Raw genomic sequence first — 19,650 nt, forward strand, 5'->3', positions numbered from 1 at the left:
TTTCTAAAAAAAAAAAAAAAAAAAAGAACATCGCGATTCATCTATCCGCCCCTTTATCGATATTCTTCTCTTCGACGAGATATTGGCGTGTCGTATAGAGCGATTGACGAATACCTTCATCCGTAACCTCCATCCAAAGCGATCGACTCAACGTTCATCGAACGGTCAGGAAACGAGCGAACATGCCGTTTGAATTCGTGACTCCGTGAGAGGTCTAAACGAGGGTTAGTATCTGCGAGGAAAGAGGCGTGTTTTCGTGGAATAAAAGAGCTCGCTTCATTGTCAGTCACTGATGACAAGACACTGGTCAATCAAACTGCTGGGACCGGTGTCTATACGCGGTTCCGTGAAACTTCGTTTATAAACGCGTGGTGGTAATTTATTAAACGAGATAATCGGAGGTGAAATAAGATTTATAATATTGGGTTGGCAACTAAGTGATTGCGGATTTTGCCAATACCACCTAATGACAATATCTTTTATCCAACTTTTACAAAAGTTCAATTCAGCTCGTTCTGATCTTGCCAATTTAATTCGAGTATCAAGATATATCATTTATCGCTTTCCTCTATACGTAACTGTATTTTTCATGATCGTTCGAGAAGTTTCTTCAATACCAGAATCCGCAATCACTTAGTTGCCAACCCAATAAAATAAAGAAGAAAATGTGGCTTGTAGTTTCATTCTCTTTACTCATCCTATTCGTTTCCTTATCGAGTTTTTATTAAAATTTGATGAAAAAACTTTTCGAACGATCATGAAAAATACAGTTACGTATAGAGGAAAGCGATAAATGATATATCTTGATACTTGAATCAAATTGGCAAGATCAGAACAGGTTCATTTGAACTTTTGTAAAAGTTGGATGAAAGATATTAGTAAATAGATCATATTTATAGCGTAGGTAGTATATAACAGGCCATTTCAAAATGTGTGGTACTGTACATTTTGTGGAATGAGTTATTATCTTAAAAAATTGAACGTTGATTGAAAGATCTCTTTTCATTTATAATATCAAGCTTGTTTACCTATAACCTTTCACTACGTGCACGGAAAATGATAGTCTCAATCGAGGCATACTCTCTCGTCCTATTCTATTTCTCTTTTGTCCCTGTTATTATGAAATTCACTATATCCATCGATACATTTCCAAACAAATTTTTTATAAAATATCGATGAAATTTGATACGCAATCACTGGATTCATTTCACTTCTACCTAAATTGTTTTACCGTCAACGAATCCGAGTCTATTAAAAACAGACGGTACAATGATATCAATTTCTATAATAGAACGAAAAAGATTTGAACGTTTTGCGCACAGTATTTCATTTCATATAGGAAATGAATTTTGAAATGGATAAATTTTTATTTTCTAACGCTTTTTGTAATTGTTGACTGGGTCGGACAAATTATAACTATCCTTTCGATTGTTGGTTTCCTGTTTTTAGCGCATTGTAATGTTTGAATTTGGTATACATTCCCAATATACGTACATTTGCAAAAGTTAAAACTCGCTATTGCACGTTTACATTCACAAATTTTTACATTAGCAAAGGTTACATTTACTGTCGCACTTGGATTTATAAAAATTGAAAATTAAAATTAACTCTAAAGCTCATTTACAGTAGTTAATTTTCAATTCCATGGTTGAATTTTTTCGAATTCCTTTAAATAATATAACAGCCAGTTAACAGAACGATAGATCAAAGCTATCACTCGACTCAAAACCTGCAATAAATATTTCATAACATTTTAATTTTTGTCTTCAAATATGAATCGTGACAAGAACGCAAGAATTTCCAATTAATGTAGAAAGAACATAGGTTAAAGGTATCCCTGAAGAACTTTTCCAACTTTCCACCAACGACGTCGTAAATAAATCATTACGGAAATGAGGTTTCCTTTACGATCGAATTCCCGCGATTTTTTACTACGCAATTTTTGCTCTTTAGTCTTCTGACATGCAGAGTGCGCTGCATGCGGTGATCGCGAACGTACGCGATTCGAGTGCGCGGGTACTAAATGATCTTTTCGTATTTTGCCGTGTCGTACAAAGTGATTTTGCTTTCGAAAATGTCTTACCACGAAACAGTAACGTTAAATAAACTAAATACTTGAAATTTCACCGGTTAAAAGTGATGTGCGCGTAATGTGTATACCGCGAATCAAATGTAAACACACTGTGGGTGCCATATTGAAAAATTTCGCGCGTTTTGTTGTGTCAGAATACTGTTTCTTAATTTAAATATTCAATATATACAAACATATTACGATGAATCTTTGATTGTTCGAATTAATGTTGCTTCTGAATGATCAGATAATCATTGTGTGATGATCAGGTTCGAAAAATCGTACGATTCGTGTCGCAATGTCAAATTTCACGCGAAGATGATGTGTAATTTATTACGTATTGTTATGTTTGTGTGTTTCAATTATCCTCTTCTCGTCTCGCAGCGTACTTTCTCAATGGTTTTGAGTTGCTAACATGCATCGCGTTTCCTTTAAAGTTCTTTAAACTAAGGTTAACCTGGTCTTGTGTTTCGTCCATATCATATCGATATTATTTACTTTGTTAAATATTCCTGGATTCTCATTGGTCCTTTCAGAAAGATGTACTTGCGATGCATTACCTAATCTCCTAGTCAATTATATCGAATATTCTATCGTTTTTAATGCAATCTTATATATTATTCAAACTCGTTAAAATTTTCATTTGGAAACGTGTCGTTAACATAGTGTTTGTGCACAACGCTACAGTGATCTGAATTTCCATTATCGTGTGACAGGATTAACGTAATCGAATGTTCCAGCAACGGGTGTTTGGATAATCGAGGATCCGCTTCACTAATATTTGGTAAGTTTGTAGTTGTTTGGTTATGTGTTATATATGACATAAGTACAACTTACTTTGTAGTTTCAAGAATTAATTTCTATCGAATGAGTCGTTATATATTACACAATATTACTCTCTAATTTCTTCGGTTTCTACAAAAATGAAATATATTATATATTGTATCGATCTAGTATGGAATGTCGACTACTTGAGATGATGAAAGGATAATATATGTCTGGTATTTAATAAAGCAGTTAGGCGGGTTGTAATGTGAAATTAATATTGTTACTCTCATACTTCCTATAAATATGTGTTTAAATAGCTCGTTCGAGGAAATAGAAAGAAATATATGATAATACAAAATAATTGCGAAAATATCTGTACCGCGACGATCAAAAAATTATATAAATAGTTTCCTTCGCTTTGATAGATTCTTCGTTAAAAAATTTCCTGAAAAAAGTAGGATTCTGAGTTAACGTTTCCTTGAAATTCTTGAATTTGATGGAACAGGTAGCGGCAAAGAAATTAAAGTTTAATATTATGCGCGTATAGAATAAAAATATAATTTATTAATAGAGTCGATCTAAATGTTGCGCACTTAACATTTAAAGAAGCCTACATACATTATCGATGAAAATCGACGTGATAATTCACGCGATATAAATATTAATACACATAAAACGAATTTGAATTTTATAAAGTTTTTTTCTCGCGATACTCGATGCATTCTAAATACCTGAATTTGCATTATAATACGAAATTCTTTCCTCCTAATTTTCTTCCTCGAGGCAAAAGTTTCAAGGAAACAGATACTACGGGCAAAATTTGGAATACAATTTTTCCCAATAAAATTCATCGCGCCTGCAAACATTCCGCCGCTTAAAACAACGCCTTGAAATACAAACCATCGATTATTAATTTTACGCGCGGCGTGTTGGCGCCAATTTCGTGCATGCTACGCGTGTCGAGGGAAACGCGCGAATTACCATTCGCAATTCGAATTTCCATAGACGAAACACGGACCGAAATTCATCGTTTCTGCAGCTAGAGCCGTGTATTTGGCTATGAAATGGTTCACGATATTAACGTTCGAGGATGCAACCGCGCAAATTAGATATGTTAGACTGTTTGTGAACGTTTTTTCCTACGTTTCCCGCTTGTATCGAATTTCTCCGGTTCGCGTGAGAATATCCCACGTGTTCAACAAAAAACACTCGCCTTCTTTAGTCGCGTGCATCGCGAAAATACTATTTCTCTCGCTACGGAACAGACTTCTATCGTTTTCGATGTTTTCTGCTCGCGGGAATTACAAAGCCGCGAAGATTGATGACTGTTGGAACGATCGAAATGAAATTATCGGGGATTGGAGATTTAATTGCGTGAAAATTGTTTCTTTTTTTTACAATCTGTAATCTTTTCTACTGATTTAGAAGAAATATTCCGAGCACGTTATAGTCCATTTATGTAAAATTCGGTATCAACTTTTACATAAATTCTTCTTGAAGCGTTAGTGAGAAAATATTTTTGTTCGAAACGTGGAATGGAAACGCAACGAGGTGGAAATGTAAACCACTAGAAAGATAATAAGTTTATTAGTTAAATATCTCGACCACAGTTGATAAAACGTTCGTACATCGCGATAGAAAAAGAGCATTTTTTAGAAATTTCATTTCTTATAATTTTCATATCTGGTTAAGTTAAAACGCTACGTCGTTCTCATTCCTTTTTCCTCCGAGCATTTCCCACGTATTCTGCATCTTGAACGACTTATTCAAAATAGTGATAGAATAAAAGCGCACACGGACTTTAGAAATATCAAGTTCGTAAGGTATTTCCAATTTTGCTTAAAATTGCACGTACGATAAACTAAGATAAAATAAACTGGAATATAATCTATTGGAACGAAAAATTATTTTTTAATAATTTATTAAAGTAATAGAGATCAGAGTAATTAGGGAAACGATATTTTAAATTTCGCATCTATTTACTTGAATTTCAAATATTACGAAAGATATAGAAGTTTTCAAGGAAGTTTCATCAGTTATATCGTAAACGTGGATTTCGAAAGTTTTTCCCACTTTGCAGAAATACGAATGCTCAACGCTGCATACATAAGTATGTACGTCGATTCTGAATCCAATTTACACTTCTGCCTTTCTTGCTGCTCTCTCAACAACATTTCTTATTAAAAGACGTTTGTGCATTCATGGCATAGAATTTTTATTCCTACCGAGAGATGCCGATAAGAAATGGCGGAAACAATCCTATGAAGTGGCAGATGCTCTCGCAAATTGTTTGCAGTTTCGAATTAAGGCGAAGCAACTGCTGGAACAGCAAACGCAAGTAGCGTTTACTTAAGACGAACGAGAAACTTTGCCGAAATCAATGAATTTAAGAATAAATCGATCAAAGTTTTTCCAACAATTTCCTCGATGAATCTCGCCATAACTTACGAATGTTCTTGAATATTCGACTGATAATAAACAGAATTATAGCAATCACCTGTGAATCTTCGCCGGTATCGATCGAATATTAAATTAAAAAAGAATCAATACAAATTTTTATTACTAAAAAATGTTTATTATTCTGTGGATTAGATTGTAAATTTCCAAAAAAAAAAAAAAAAAAAATCACGTTTTACTTCTGCGGTTTTCGTTCGCATAAACACCTGCACCGCACGCGAAAGGGGTGCATAAAACGTGTCGTCGTTTCGTTAAAACGACATCCAACCGTAAACGACGAGCATCGGGTGTCCATGGTGCGTTTGGGAATTAATATTGTTCGAATCGCGTTTTAATCCCAGTTGGGTTAATTGGAAGCGCGTTGGTGTGTTCGGTTGTTAGGCCAGCGTGCCACGTTCCCGCACAGAAACCGTGCTACATATTTCAGCGAGTTTAATGAGTACACGAGGAGAATAGGAATTAATAGGGCGGAACGGGATAACTTTTCTTGCCATTAAAAATTACAGCTGTTTGCGAGTCTCTCCGTGAGCCGCCAGCCGAGTGCTTTCTGACAGACAAACCCGTAAGCTTCGGTTGTCGTCGATTCGTTTCTTTTTTAGCAAATAAAAAACATGCCTTGCAATGATGTTTGAAAAAATAGAAATTTTTATTCGAAAATTGTACAGGATTGCTGGGTCGTATGTATACACGTGGCGGATAAAAGAAAATGTGAAATCGAATAATCGAATAAGAACGATCTATTGGGTTGGCGACTAAGTGATTGCGGATTTTGTCGATATCACCTAATGACAAAACCCGCAATCACTTAGTCGCCAACCCGATATTAACAGATTCAGCAACAATGTCAGATTTTAGCCGCAGAATTGAATTGTGCGATGCTTTGTTAATGCTATAAAGAGCAGTTCGATGGAAATGATTTACTAATAGAGTGGCGACAATTAGAAATTTAAGACATGGGTGAATCTAGGTCAGAGTTATAACGAAGAGTTAGATCAAAACGAACTACTAATAAATTCATGGCAATTAGCCTGTTTTGATTCCAGTTAGCAATTCTGAATTTCTGATGAGTCTGCGCGCGGTACATAGCAGAGTTTTACATATTAAAGCTAATGGTACGCGATTTTGGCATAGATGAGTTGTATAATAAAACACCATTGGATATCGATTTGAGACACCAAAATTATTTAGTAGCTTGAGAAGAAAAAAAATTGGATTCGAAAGAATTAGAGATTTGCGGCTCTCACAGACGGGAAAAATATGATTTAAGAAATATAATGCCTAAATAAATTGTATTTATCAATTTTCAAATATATATACCGCCGCTAGAATATTATTAATTTACCGCTAAAAATAACAAGAAAGATAATTCGTTCATTTAGTTATAAACTGTCTTGTATCAGTTTCTATATACGTTTTATTTCCATAATATCGGATTTTTGTAATCGCATGAAAGTACCAGCAAATGATAGGAGATTCAATAGAATTCGATCAAATTAATAAATGCAACAAGAAACGCGGTGGTGTACAAATGCATTTTGTAGCCACTTTACGTTCACAATTCCGTGATATCAACCTCGAATACTTGAACTCTCGTTCATTAAGACTCGATGAAATTATTGTTGCCACCCGGTTAAATCGTCTTTAGGACGAAGACTTTCCTAAGAAGACACTGGCGATCTCATAAAAGATTTCAAGTTCGCCGAACTGGAAAATTAAATCGCAGATAAGGCATTTTATGACGAAGGTTGTCGCAGTTAAGACTGTGGTGTTTCCGCGAGTATTTCAGTCGATCGAGTTTCTCATTGGATCGAGAATAGAACGATTCGATCATCCGGAATGTTTCTTACAGTCTCGTTACAATTATCCACTTTCGTTTGACACTTATCGTATTTTGTATTTGCAGGCGATAAAAGTAGAAAGAAAAAAAAATGAAAACGTAACGCGAAGTGTGGCAAATACGTTGAATCAACCCAGGCAAATTATATTTTATTAAAAAGCTGCACGTTTATCGTTCTACTGGCGAGGCACGAAATTTGCAGAACGAGATTTCGTAACTAGGTGAATTGGAACTACACCGATGACAGTGGCTTGGATTCCGTAAAAATGCAAATATGAAATTCCGTGAAACATTGGCAGGGAGTTTTGACCTGGAAAATTCAACGACCCAATTTATCATTTGAATTTTCCCACGGAAGGCGTCAGGATTTGGATGTGGAAAATTATCCGCATTTCATTGTCTGCTTCCTTGTTTGTCTACCGTTTTCGTGTTATTTCGTTGTTTGCTTGAAATTTTCAAGAATTTATCGCAGTAGCTATTTTTAACTGGCTGTTAAACGTTTGAAACTGCGCGATGTAATTTATTCTACGCGTGGGATATTTATTACTATCCTCGTACCAACTATTACATATTTATTTCTATCATCGTGTTTAACAGCTATTTTAAAAATTAGGAATAAAGCATAGTTTAATCGATTATAAATATATAAAATTAGAAATAAATAAATAAATAAATTTTTTAAATGTTCATATTAATCAATACAGATCTTCCAATGGTTAATATTTATTTCTGTCGTTGGGTATCATAGAAATTTCTTTAAGTTAAGTTAAGTTAGACGTTTTTTAATATTCAATTAGACACCTGTATTTTACAAGCTTCCTCGAGCACGCTTGATTCGGTAAAAAATAATTTCCTTTAGAATATCAACTCTACAGAATTCTTAATAATTCAATTTCAAGTTGCCACAATTTAATTTGAAATTTGTTTCAAACTTGCGTAAAGGAAGGAAACGTTGTATAATATTTTCCCATTTCTTACGAGAATCTATTTTAAAGCATCCCTTTGTTCGAAATGCGATTGCGATACAAAAGAAACGATCCTATTCCGAATGAGACTTCCAGTAAGAATTAAACAAACTTAAGAAAGTAACGACGAGCGAGACGCATCATCCTACGATATTTTGTATACTTTTATTCTTGCCTTTTTATTTTTAATTTCGTCTTAATGCTGGCTTGATCGTAATTAATACTTAGCGGCCGACACTGTCCCGATAAAATTTGTAATAAAAGTTTGCCATGAGATACATGCAGATAAAATATTTAACATTGGATAGCAACGATATCCTTGAACTCATTTTCTGCAAAACTTTTCAGAATAATGTTCTTGAAGTGGCTGCCGGTTCTTTGTATTTCATAGATTTTAAAAGCACTTTTATAAGGTAGCCTTCTACACGCATTCAGTTTCTACGATCCTTGTTGGAAATACACGAGCGAAGAAAGAGCTTTATGTTTCGTGTAGCACGAAAAGCCCGTGAAATTCCTGTCAATGGTTTCATAAACGAGTTATTGGAAAACAAAAGCTGTTTAATGCGTTTTTCTTTCCCATCTTTTTATACGCTCGCTCTGATCTAATTGATGCCTCATACACTATAAATTATATAATAATTCGAAAGAATACTTTTCTACTTCCTCTTTTAAAACCAAATTATTAAACCAAATTACCACGTGCGTACATCGAGATATCTTCTATTCTATATATAGTATCGTGGACAAATGGCTTAAGAAATATCGGGTGAACCATAAACAATGTTGCGACAAAGTCTAAGTGCCGACAGGCCTGTCAATGTGTCGTCGGTCCTTCGGTCGAATAATTACGCGGAAAAAAGCCTACGTGACCATGACTTCGGACAAAGGGATGCTTAACACTTTGACTGCCACGTTGGTCATAATGACCGGCCGCGGTTTCTCCTGTGACGCAATGGTGGTCATCGGTGATCGGAGGGTTTGAATTTCTTACAATTGTAAAAATTGAATGAAAATTGACAGTTAGGGAATTTTGAATATAACCGATAAATAGAAGATACTTTGAAGTAAAAAGTGCCCCATTGGACGATTAAACATTTTTATTAGAACATCGATAAAAAAAAAAGAGTACAAATCTTGCATCTAACGGTGCACTGTGTTTGCGTCCATATCTTTGAGAGGTAATCTACGAATATTATTATAAACACAGCTTAGAAAATAATCGTAAATGCTGCTTTATAATCGTATAATTGAAGTTACAATTGTGAACATACCTTGCTATTATATATAGAACGAGCAAATACTGTTTACTAATATCTTCTACACGTTTCAATAATATATTCCGCACGTTTTGCTTACAAAGAAACAACGAAGGCGAATGGTTTGTTGAAATAAACGAAGCCTCGTTACAATATGTCGCTATCGACTGTTACCAAGGTGCCACGGTGGTCACCCGCCCAAGGCGCCACGGTGGTAACCCGTGACCACCAATGAGATAAACGGTCCATTAGGGAAGAACGTGGTCTTACATCGTCAATTTATTATTATTTCGCCATTATATGCTTTGAATAATAAAAATACTCCCGTGGCGTCCTCAGCGAAACACGTGATTTCGGTGTGGCAGTCAAAGTGTTAAGGGAGAAAGACGAATTAACAGTCAGCAGTTGAGTGAGAAGTCGGCGTATTGTCGAGGAGGATGGTGCGCGTGGAAGAGAGCGTTGGAACCGTGGCGACGAGAGTTGTAAATTAACTATTTAATTGTCTTAGTTATAGCACATTGTCGTATTGAATTCACGTTAAATAACCATCGTTTCCTGTTTAATATTTCTGAATAAATAAGAAAATCCTACATACATAAACACCATTTCGCCTTGCGGAGAAAAAGAATCCCGAAACACTCTGAATAACGCGTGTAAAACGCGTATGAAACGCGTATAAAATGCGTGTATAACGCGTATAGAATGGAATGCCTGGATATCGCGTGTTTTTACGCGAATCGTAACCCGGCATCGATTGTTTCGTCTTAAGTGTCTCACCTTCGAGTACATGAGACTGAGAGGCAGGCTCATGGCGATGCTTAGTACCCAGACGAAGCTGATTTTCAGCATGACCCGCCGCCTGGTTTTATTCCGGCCGAATTTCATCGGGTACCGTAGACTCAGGTACCGGTCCACGCTTATGGTGCACAAGTGCATGATGCTCGCCGTACATAATAATACGTCCAGGCAGATCCACGCGAGGCAGTAAACTGACGGCAGAGGGAAGTATCCTGTAATAAAAATGAATGTTGCTCTATTAGACGCGCTGATTATGCAACTCTATTAAATTCAAGCGTCAGATCATATGCACTTTGCAATATTTTCCTTCGCTACTCGCATCAGCGCAAATTTACCGCGCCAACGTTCTTGTCTCTTAATTAGATTGTTTACGAGTAGTTGTATACGATTAACCAATATCATCGTAATCTACACACCGCGATTAAATTATCTCTCGTTAGGCGTTAGAATTTCATTGTAAAGTCCAGTATACGATTCTATGTCGCATCAAGGAGGAGGGATTTTCGTGTGAAGACGATAAAGGCAACCGAGTTTTCGAAATTTTTGTTAGACTTAGAATTTTTGTTACTGGTTATATAGAACTAGACTCTCTTGAGATATAAGTATCGTGGATATAGCCGTGAAGTAGAAATGTAATCTTTTTATTTTAATTTTTTTTTATTGTCTACTGTATAGCGTTTGTCATGGACATCCGAATGCAAAGGTTAAGAAATTTTGCTAAAGTCAGGTAGTTTACGTTGGGATGGAAGCAATTTTTTGGAGAGAGAAACATGGAACATTGGAAAGTTGCAGCGTTTAGAGGGGAAACGTACTTCTTTTCCAGCAGATAAATAGAGTTGACGTTGTTTAGAAAAGTATTATGAGTGAATAATCGAATAAAAATTGTTCCAATCCCCGGAGAAATTTGCAACAAGATGAATCAGCTTCGTTCGAAATTGATTGATCAATTAGTTTTCCAGTTATCGTGCGCGCCAGTTTGAAAAGTTATTAAACGTGGCGGTATTCAAAAGTTAATAAACCGCAACAAGTATAAATAAATAATCGAATGAAAATTTTGTTCAATCCCTGGCGAAATTTGCAACAAGGTGAACGCGCTTCGTTCCAAATTGATCGAACGATTAACTTTTTTAGTTATCGTCTACGCCGCAGTTTGAAAAGTTATTAAACGCGACGATGCTATTAAAAAGTTTATAAACCGCAAGAAGAATAAAAAAAAAAATTACATTCGTCCTTGAGGATCATATTTACAGCCGAAAATGACTATGCAGCGGTCGGCCCAAAAAAAGAAGTTCATAAGGTCACTTTATCACTCCCCTGAGATTCTCAACACGAATTCACAAACGTTCAAACTTTCTCGCTGTTTTACCGCTAAAATCACGTTTCTTCTGAAAGCTTCGCGAGCCAAGCTGTACATTCCAACGAAACCAATCTTCCAGAGATCTCAACGAGGATTTTCCCCGCCGGGAGCAACGGCGCAGCCACTCGACAAAATATTTGACGAGCAATTAGGAAGTTCGAATCCGGCGGCTGTGGGTTCCGGCGCCCGCTGTCCGCAAAAAGCGCAAGCTACGCGCCAGGATTGATCGGAATCTCAGTGCGACGATGGCACGTGTGATTTCTCGTTCCGTGTTCGCGAGAGTTTCCGGCGGATCGGATTTCCGGGATCGCTCGGCGCGCGAGCTTCGCTTCGCCCACTCTCGCTTAGCTTTCCACCCTCGCGTTACTCCCCGCCCGCGTTTACTCGCTCAACTTCACCCTGATACTCGCCGTTTTTCGCCACTTTTTACCTCCACGCGGCACGCGAACCGTAAAATAATTTACTGTTAGCGAAATAGTTGGCCAGTTTGCTACAACGAACATCGACTGTCAACGTATCTCGTAGCGTAGATCGATTTTCTTCGAAATTTCCGCCATATTTCCAGTATATTATTCGTTGAAGTAACTACTTTAAGAAAATTCTACATCTCTATTTACGTATATCAGTGACCTGGAGACTGCTATTACGCAGAAATATTCTAAATAATCTATTTGCATCCAAACGCGAATTAATCCGCGCGCTACGACTGCTTTTTATTTTATTCGCTAAGTACTCTTCAGATGTGAGAGATCACGTTTGACCCGTTTGCCAGCATCTCGCCTATATCAGTTTATTATTTTCTAGACAAGTCTTACTTTTGTTGTGAAAATCTTTTTAACTGCCACTAGGAGCAAGTACTGTCAATCTTAATTAAATTTAACAAATTCAAGTGTAAAAAATATTCTAATTCTATAATGTAATTTACATGTAATAACATTATGTATTGACCATTCAACTTCCTTTTTAATCTAAATAATTTTTTTTAAATAAGTAATTTTTACTTTTTCCTCTGTCATAAAGAATATAAGATACGATGTTTGCGAAGTAACATTGTCTACCAATCTTTTTGAATAGTAAATTTTCGATAAACTCCATGAAGAATTTCAATGTCATTTACTGCACCTACGACCGATCGCGCGCGGTGATAGAGACTCGAAGAAAAACTCTACATCTTTATTTACGTATATCCATGACCTAGAGGCTGCTATTACTCCGAAATATTCTAAATAAGGAGCGGTGTATGTTATTGTATCGAGTAAACATTATGTTTTGGGTTGCAAGGTCTAGGAGCAAAGGAACTAATAAACAGATTTCTATTTATGTTCCCTGTAACCTCCAGTCAAAGCTACAAGCTTCGCTTTTTTGGTAATGTCCTTTTGCTATAAATATACGAACGTACTACCTATCATTCCATTGTCTAGTAACACTAGGAGAGTAAGGATGTGAATCAGCATAAACTTATACATTATACTTATACCTTTAATTATTTCAATATACTTTTCTATTACAAATTCATCCACTCGTTGTTCAGTCAACCTCAACCTCAACATTATCTATACGCGGGTCGAGTTTTACAAAAAGTTCAAGCCTTACCGAGATGAAGATCTTCGTTCTTAAAGTAGAAACTTTAACGCGTAGTGGCTACAGCGAGCCGCTGTAAAAATGATTTGTCGTTTAATTACGGAGAAACTGTTCTTACAAAAGTTGGAAGAATTCTTTCTTGAAAAAAAATTATATTAATGCTTCATGGCCGTATTTACGTTGTAAAAGGATCTCGTGTAATAACTGGCAGCAGTTGGTGTAAAAGAAATTCATAGAAATCACTTGCTTCTATCTGTCGCTTGCGCGACAGTTGCTTCTGAAACTCTGAACGCGAATTCGGAAGCGTTTAAACTTTCTCGCTATCTTACGGCTAAAATCACTTTTCTCCTGAAACCTTCGCGAGCCAAGCATTCTCCACGATTTTTTCTCTTTTCTTTCCTCCTTTTTCCAACAAATTCAGCTCCGACCTGGCCGTTTTCGAACGAAAGTAACGCGAAACGCGTAATATCGGTAATTTCGGCGTCTAAGACGTACCGCGATGTGAAGTTCCATCGATTTCTCAATTGTTTGTTGGTGTGTGCGTGTACAGACAGCCAAGAAATTTCTTCCTACGAGAGGAATGTCAGCCATGCGCGAAGAATATGGCTTTCGAGTCTCGGCGTATTTTACTTTTGAAAGACGTTGTCGCGCTGCGAATACCTTAAATGGTATTCTTAAGGTATTTCTCCTCGTACAGTCGCTGGCGAAATTATAGCGCGCGGAAGCGCAACAGACTGCGTGTCAGCACACGCGGCAGAGAAGGAAACTTTTTGGAAAAACTGAACGCAGTAGCCCGCCTTTCGCGTAAGCTCGCGTGCCTTGTGATATATCTGTGCACAGCGCACACTCGCACACGCGTACTTTACATTCGTCTAGAAATTTATGGAACTGCATATTTTGTATTTCTCTGTCTCAAAAATGATACCGGTCAGATCTGCCCATTTTTTAATAGAAAATTTCCAACGCAGATTTTTTACATCGTTGAAAATCTCGTAAGAAAATTTTCGCTGTAATAAACGAAAATGTCATCTTGTTGCCAAACGCGATTGTTTCATTGTGTTAAATATGGAAACGTTGAATCCTTGAATCCTGCATCATTTTCTAACACGTAGCTAAAATTTGAAGAAATTAATTTGGTTGTCCTAAATAAGTTGGTGGTGTAATTATTGGATTCCAGTTGTTTCTTAATTAAAAAGAAGAAAAAAGGTCTACGTACACTGTAAATATTTTTCAAATTCATTTTCCCTTTAATTACGTTTAATTACATCTTTATTTATCTTTCACGTACTTACGATATAGTGGTATAGCCACTTGTTAAAATCTTGTAATTTTTACACATTTTGAAATATTCATGAAATTCTGCACTCATTGAGCAGAGAATATTAGTATTTTAATAAATGCTATATTCGTTAACAAAGTATCGTTCATTCCGTTAAGTTCAATACACAACCTCGTATGAAGTTTATTAAAAGCTTTCCATAGCATACGAACAATTTCATCAAACGCATGTCAACGCCAATAACACCGGCAGAGACAACAATTTTAGAGAAAATAAATTATATCACTTCATATAGAACTCTCCATAACATTCAGAACTGCCGCGAAGGATTATTATTATGGAACAATCGAATCTCTCCGTGATCGAACGTTTCAAATTGTCCTTATCGATCCTCGCAACCCATAATTACCTCTAGTGTTTATTTATTAGCCAACAATTATCTCTAGTGTTTATTTGTTCAAACATGGGGAATACAGTGGCTTGCGAAAGAGTTGGAACATTTACAGAAACCCTCTATGGATGATCGTGCGTGTCATACGGAATTTTTCGATTTTCACTTTGACTCTTTCGATTTCATCGACAGCGCGATAACAGTTAAATTCTTGTTTTAACGATTGAAATTTAAAGGAAAACACCGGAGGAAACTCAGCGGCATTGTAACGGGTAGATAGGAAATTTTCGTGCTTCTGTAGGAAATTTGAGAACGCAAAATTGTATAGAAGTTTGTTCGTATTTTCTATAGAAATTTCTACAGCTTCGGATTGACATGCTCCAAATCTGATCTAATCTAATGCACATTTTGAACGTTAAGCGGATTAAATTGAAAGATAATACGTTCTTACTTACTTTCACGAAACTTGGTTTTCTAAGAAAGATTTAGAAATCTCAGTTTTTCATAAAATACTCTGCATCGATTTCTCGAGACTCTCCGATTGATTTTTTTGTTTGGACTAAAACTAAGCTTCCAAAAGCAAGAAGTTGAACAGCAATAATTGAGAAAGTCGGTAAACTTCGTAATTACCGTAAATATATCTACAAGTAGAACGTAGAAATTTCATGGAAATTCACCGAGGACACCTCGGTAAATGGCGTTTCGTTTTGTTCAGAGGGTTTCATATTCGCGTCGGCGGTCGTTAAAATTAAACGTGGCGATCTTCTCGAGCGAAGACGACCACCCGCTTAATGACATCGCGCATAAAAGGAAAACTGTGCGTCGAATTTATCGTTAGCCAGCAATTACAGGCCGAGTTGACAAAGTAAGCTGCGATAATAAAAATAAACGAGCGAACCGCGAATCTAAATAAACGTCGTGGTCCGTGGATTTCGCGAACCCGAGATTCAACGCTGTTCTACGAGATGTTTTTTTCGTGGATTTCAAAGGTACTTTCCGCAAGTACACGCAACGTTGACTAGGGTCGCAGAAACGACCAAGCAGTTGACTCAAAGCTGTAAATTTTAATACGGCGGTTCGAGCTTTTCGATGTTAACTATACGCGACTGAAACGCGTTATGAAAACAACAGATCTCGCAGGGGAATTTTTTAACATTTTCCAGGGGTGTGAAAATGACGAGAGAAATTGTTTATATACGTGGATACGCGTAGCATTTTATTGAACGATAAAACGTAATTACAGAAAAATGTGGAAGTTAATATGAATAATAATTGAAGCCGATGGATATGAAATCGATTGCAGTTTTCATTGTATGATGCGCTTTCTTCGAAGAGAATAAAACGTTCAAATAATTCCTGTAGAATATTTTGTTCCTCTATTATTCGCATTAACGTTAACGATTAGCGACTATTATTTGCAAATTGTATAATACAAAAGCCTTTGTAATATAAAACACGTTACGAAGCATCGAATAAGCCACTCTGTTAATTAATTTCATTATGTCTTTCTATCAGGACGAGGTTGTGCTTTGAACATATTTCGCGTTAGACACACAAAGATATATTTTTTCCATATTATCGCTTAACCTCGTCGATTACATAAAAATACATTCCTTTCGCATAAAATTCTTCTATTTCGATTCGTAGTTGTTCTTTATGAAAATTGATACGATTGAAAAAGGTGCTGAATATCGATAAAAAGGAGGACGTATTTTTACGTGAAGTGTTAAACGGTAAAAATTGTTACGATGTGAAATATTTAAAAAATGCGTAATATTTAGCATTTAATATTTTTCACAAGATGCTTTACAAGAAGATTTTTCTTTCTTCTCAGTCGCCATTTATTTGAAAAATTGTATTAACACAGACGATGCATCTCGTGACACACGAAGAATATTTTTCCTACAATGAACACGTGTTAAAAATCGATGACTGTAAAACATCAAGCAACTATCCACTAATTTAGAGATGTTATACATTAGACACTTCCTTAAGGGAAGTAATATGAGTCGGTTGTTCCATCCTCCACGCTAACATAATATACTTGAGCATACAGCGACACAGGTATGATCATAAATCAGCTTTCAAAGCGCGTCGAGTCTACCCTCTTCTCGAATATATCCACGTTCAGCAACGATAAAGCTCGCACGATGTCACGAACAATCACAGGAACATATCCTATCGCTGCTCCCAAAACTAGCAATAACGTCAAACACACTTCTCCGAAAATTGATATAAAACTCGAAGAACTTGTACACCGAAACAGAGTTTAAACTCAACGAGAGTGTGAAACCAAGATAGAGCGAGTAAATTGAGAATATAAATTCATCTGAATGTACAACCATCCACGAAAGTGTTCTTACACGCTGTAAAAAAAGAAACCATGTTTATTTACCGTGCTCAGAGAAAATCGCCAGATTAAGTTAAAAGTTTGCGTGGATTTTGAAGAAAATTTTGATGAATTCATTTTCCTATAACAATTCTAAACTTCGTAACGTTTTGTCAATAAAATTACAGATATTTTTCGTGCAATAGGACAAGTACAAGACGATCCGTACACCGTGTAGCTTGAAATTAGAGCTTGAAATCTCTTTCATCGGTAAAATTATAGCTATTTTTAGAATGTTTTTTTTTTTATTTGGTTTTAAAGAAACGTTACCTGGCATATAGCACGTGATAGAGACTTTTTAACGTTTCTAGAGAAGTAGCGCAGGAACATCGTGATAAGTTTGCGTTACTCGAGTCTATAATTTCCGAGAGCAATCGCCTTGAAAGACGTAATACCTTCACTCACGCTATTACGGTGACGTATAACGTGCCAATTTTATGTTCATAGGCGTTTTCATGTCATGATAAAACAAATATAAAGAAAGTAGATTAAACTCGTGGCCAGATGTACTTTTATACATTTTTATCGGATCCCGGGGTTAATTTCAAAGATATTCTTGACTGGTTGTCGATAATGCAACGTAGCGCGGTTTATAATAGTCAATTCGCAATAAATTATATGGAAATATTAGGAGGTGTTATTAACTCTAGAATATGAGACAGAATAATTGTCGGAAAATAATTTATCGCGCGAAAGTTTGTTATTCCGTGTAAATAACGTGGATAAAACTTTTTATATAAATAAATATTATTTAGCTGTGACTATGGAAATACCGTTATACCGTGACAAATATGTTTTCAAACTGTACAATGCATTTTTATGGGTAGTTATCGTTCTTTATCTGTGGCCGTTTTACCGCGCGTATAATCTCGATACGTTCGAACTTTTCATACGATCAGCTATCAAAGTGAGAAAAATTATAACGATGTTTAATCGTTAAATAAAAATTGGTTGATGTCATAAAGGATTAACCTATCGGCATAGACAAAGAAACCGAAACATTAAAAATTCCCACGGAATTTTAACGACACGACGTAAAGAGAAAACAGCGATTCGAATGGAATAACGCGAGGTCCACGAAGCTGCGTTAAAAACACAGAAATCGAATGGATTATTTCAGGCGAAAAATTTTAATATCGCATTCGCGCCTCGAATCTGCCGCGCGTCTGAACCCAAGCGAAATTTAATTTCTCGTTTCCGCGCATCTGCTTCGGCGGAATCGTTTAAATTCGTTTAATGCGCCGCAAGGAGTTTCATTTTACTTGTCACGTCTATCGTTTCGCGGCACCGCGAATCGAACGAAAGAGGCGTCGGCGAAATTTAAATCGAAAAAGAACCGTCGCCGCTACCTCGGGTCAGTTATTCGTCGCGATTTTCCGATCGTGGAAAAACTTTTCCAGAACCGAATTCGACTAGTTTCTCGGCCAACTTCCGTCTGCAATCGAACGATTCCTGATTCCGTAGCTTCTTCCCATCCTACGTCGCTTTTCCTTCAGTTTATTCGAGTTTCGTTTGAACTTTTTTAGTTACCAGTTACCAGTTCTTTTGCCGTTTTAAGAAACGCGTTCCTCGTCGACACGACACCTAGCTCTTGCAATATTCCTTTCAATGTATATGTATGCAAATTCTATAGAATTCAAGCTACCCTCCAACCGACATATTTACTTTTGCTGTTGTTTCGGCAGCTATTTTACCGAATAGGTTAGATCACGAGAAAAGAGCGGTAATTTAGGACTTAGAAAATCGATTCTCAATTTTCCAGGTAAAATTCTTAGTAGATTCGTCATTAATTGTTATTATATATAATTTAAGTTATTCCCAAAATAAAGTCGATTTTCCAGAATCGATCGTCTTATTTACCACAAGGATTCGGCGAATCGGTATGAAAAGGAACTTGTGCCGATGCAGAAATCAGGATAGCGAGTATAATTTTGTAGGCGATAAATTTCCTTCCGAAATGAATCCTCGAGAAGGCTGCTAATTTATTAGCAGCAAAGCCTTCGAGAACGTTCGAGCAAAGCTCTTTTTTTTCTTTCTTTCTATGTCGCATCAACTACAAGATTTATAGCGACAGCTTAAGATTAACTATGTCGGTGTTACATTAATCCGTCGATTAATTTGGACTTTTTCACGAAGTCAAGTAAGTCGTGACTCTTCTCATTTTCCAAATTGTCCTTAAGCGAAGGTTTCGATCTAAATTTATCACGAAGATGTTGTACTTGAAGCAGCGTAAGAGCGGACGATCCGCTGCAGTTGCGAAGGAGTTCTCGTCGCATCGAACAATAAACATTTTTCGTATGAGGCTTTTTTTTCGAGAAAATCGACTTTGAATTTTCGCTCGGTACGCGTCCACTTTATCACGTCTCGTTATAACGGATCTCACGGTAAATTTAAAAAAAAATTTTTTAAAAAATTAAAAAGAAAATTTTTTATTCTATATTTTCTTCTTTTTTCGCGTAGAATCACCCCCTTTCCACCAGTCCCCCCCCCCCCCCCCCCCC

General features: G+C 36.4%; 1 protein-coding gene across 2 annotated transcripts in view; it reads right to left on the reverse strand.

Annotated features, from left to right (window-relative positions):
• LOC100748213 (5-hydroxytryptamine receptor 1A) overlaps positions 1-19,650 on the reverse strand; it is a 124,354-nt gene that overhangs the window by 28,910 nt on the left and 75,794 nt on the right. For both annotated transcript variants that reach the window (XM_033320005.1, XM_024366676.2), the window contains exon 3: positions 10,132-10,364. In XM_033320005.1, coding sequence (XP_033175896.1) covers positions 10,132-10,364 — 233 coding nt within the window. The remainder of the gene's footprint in view (positions 1-10,131; positions 10,365-19,650) is intronic.

The sequence above is a fragment of the Bombus impatiens genome, unplaced genomic scaffold, assembly GCF_000188095.3.
Source record: "Bombus impatiens unplaced genomic scaffold, BIMP_2.2 scf_0225, whole genome shotgun sequence".
Classification (NCBI taxonomy): Eukaryota; Metazoa; Arthropoda; class Insecta; order Hymenoptera; family Apidae; genus Bombus; species Bombus impatiens.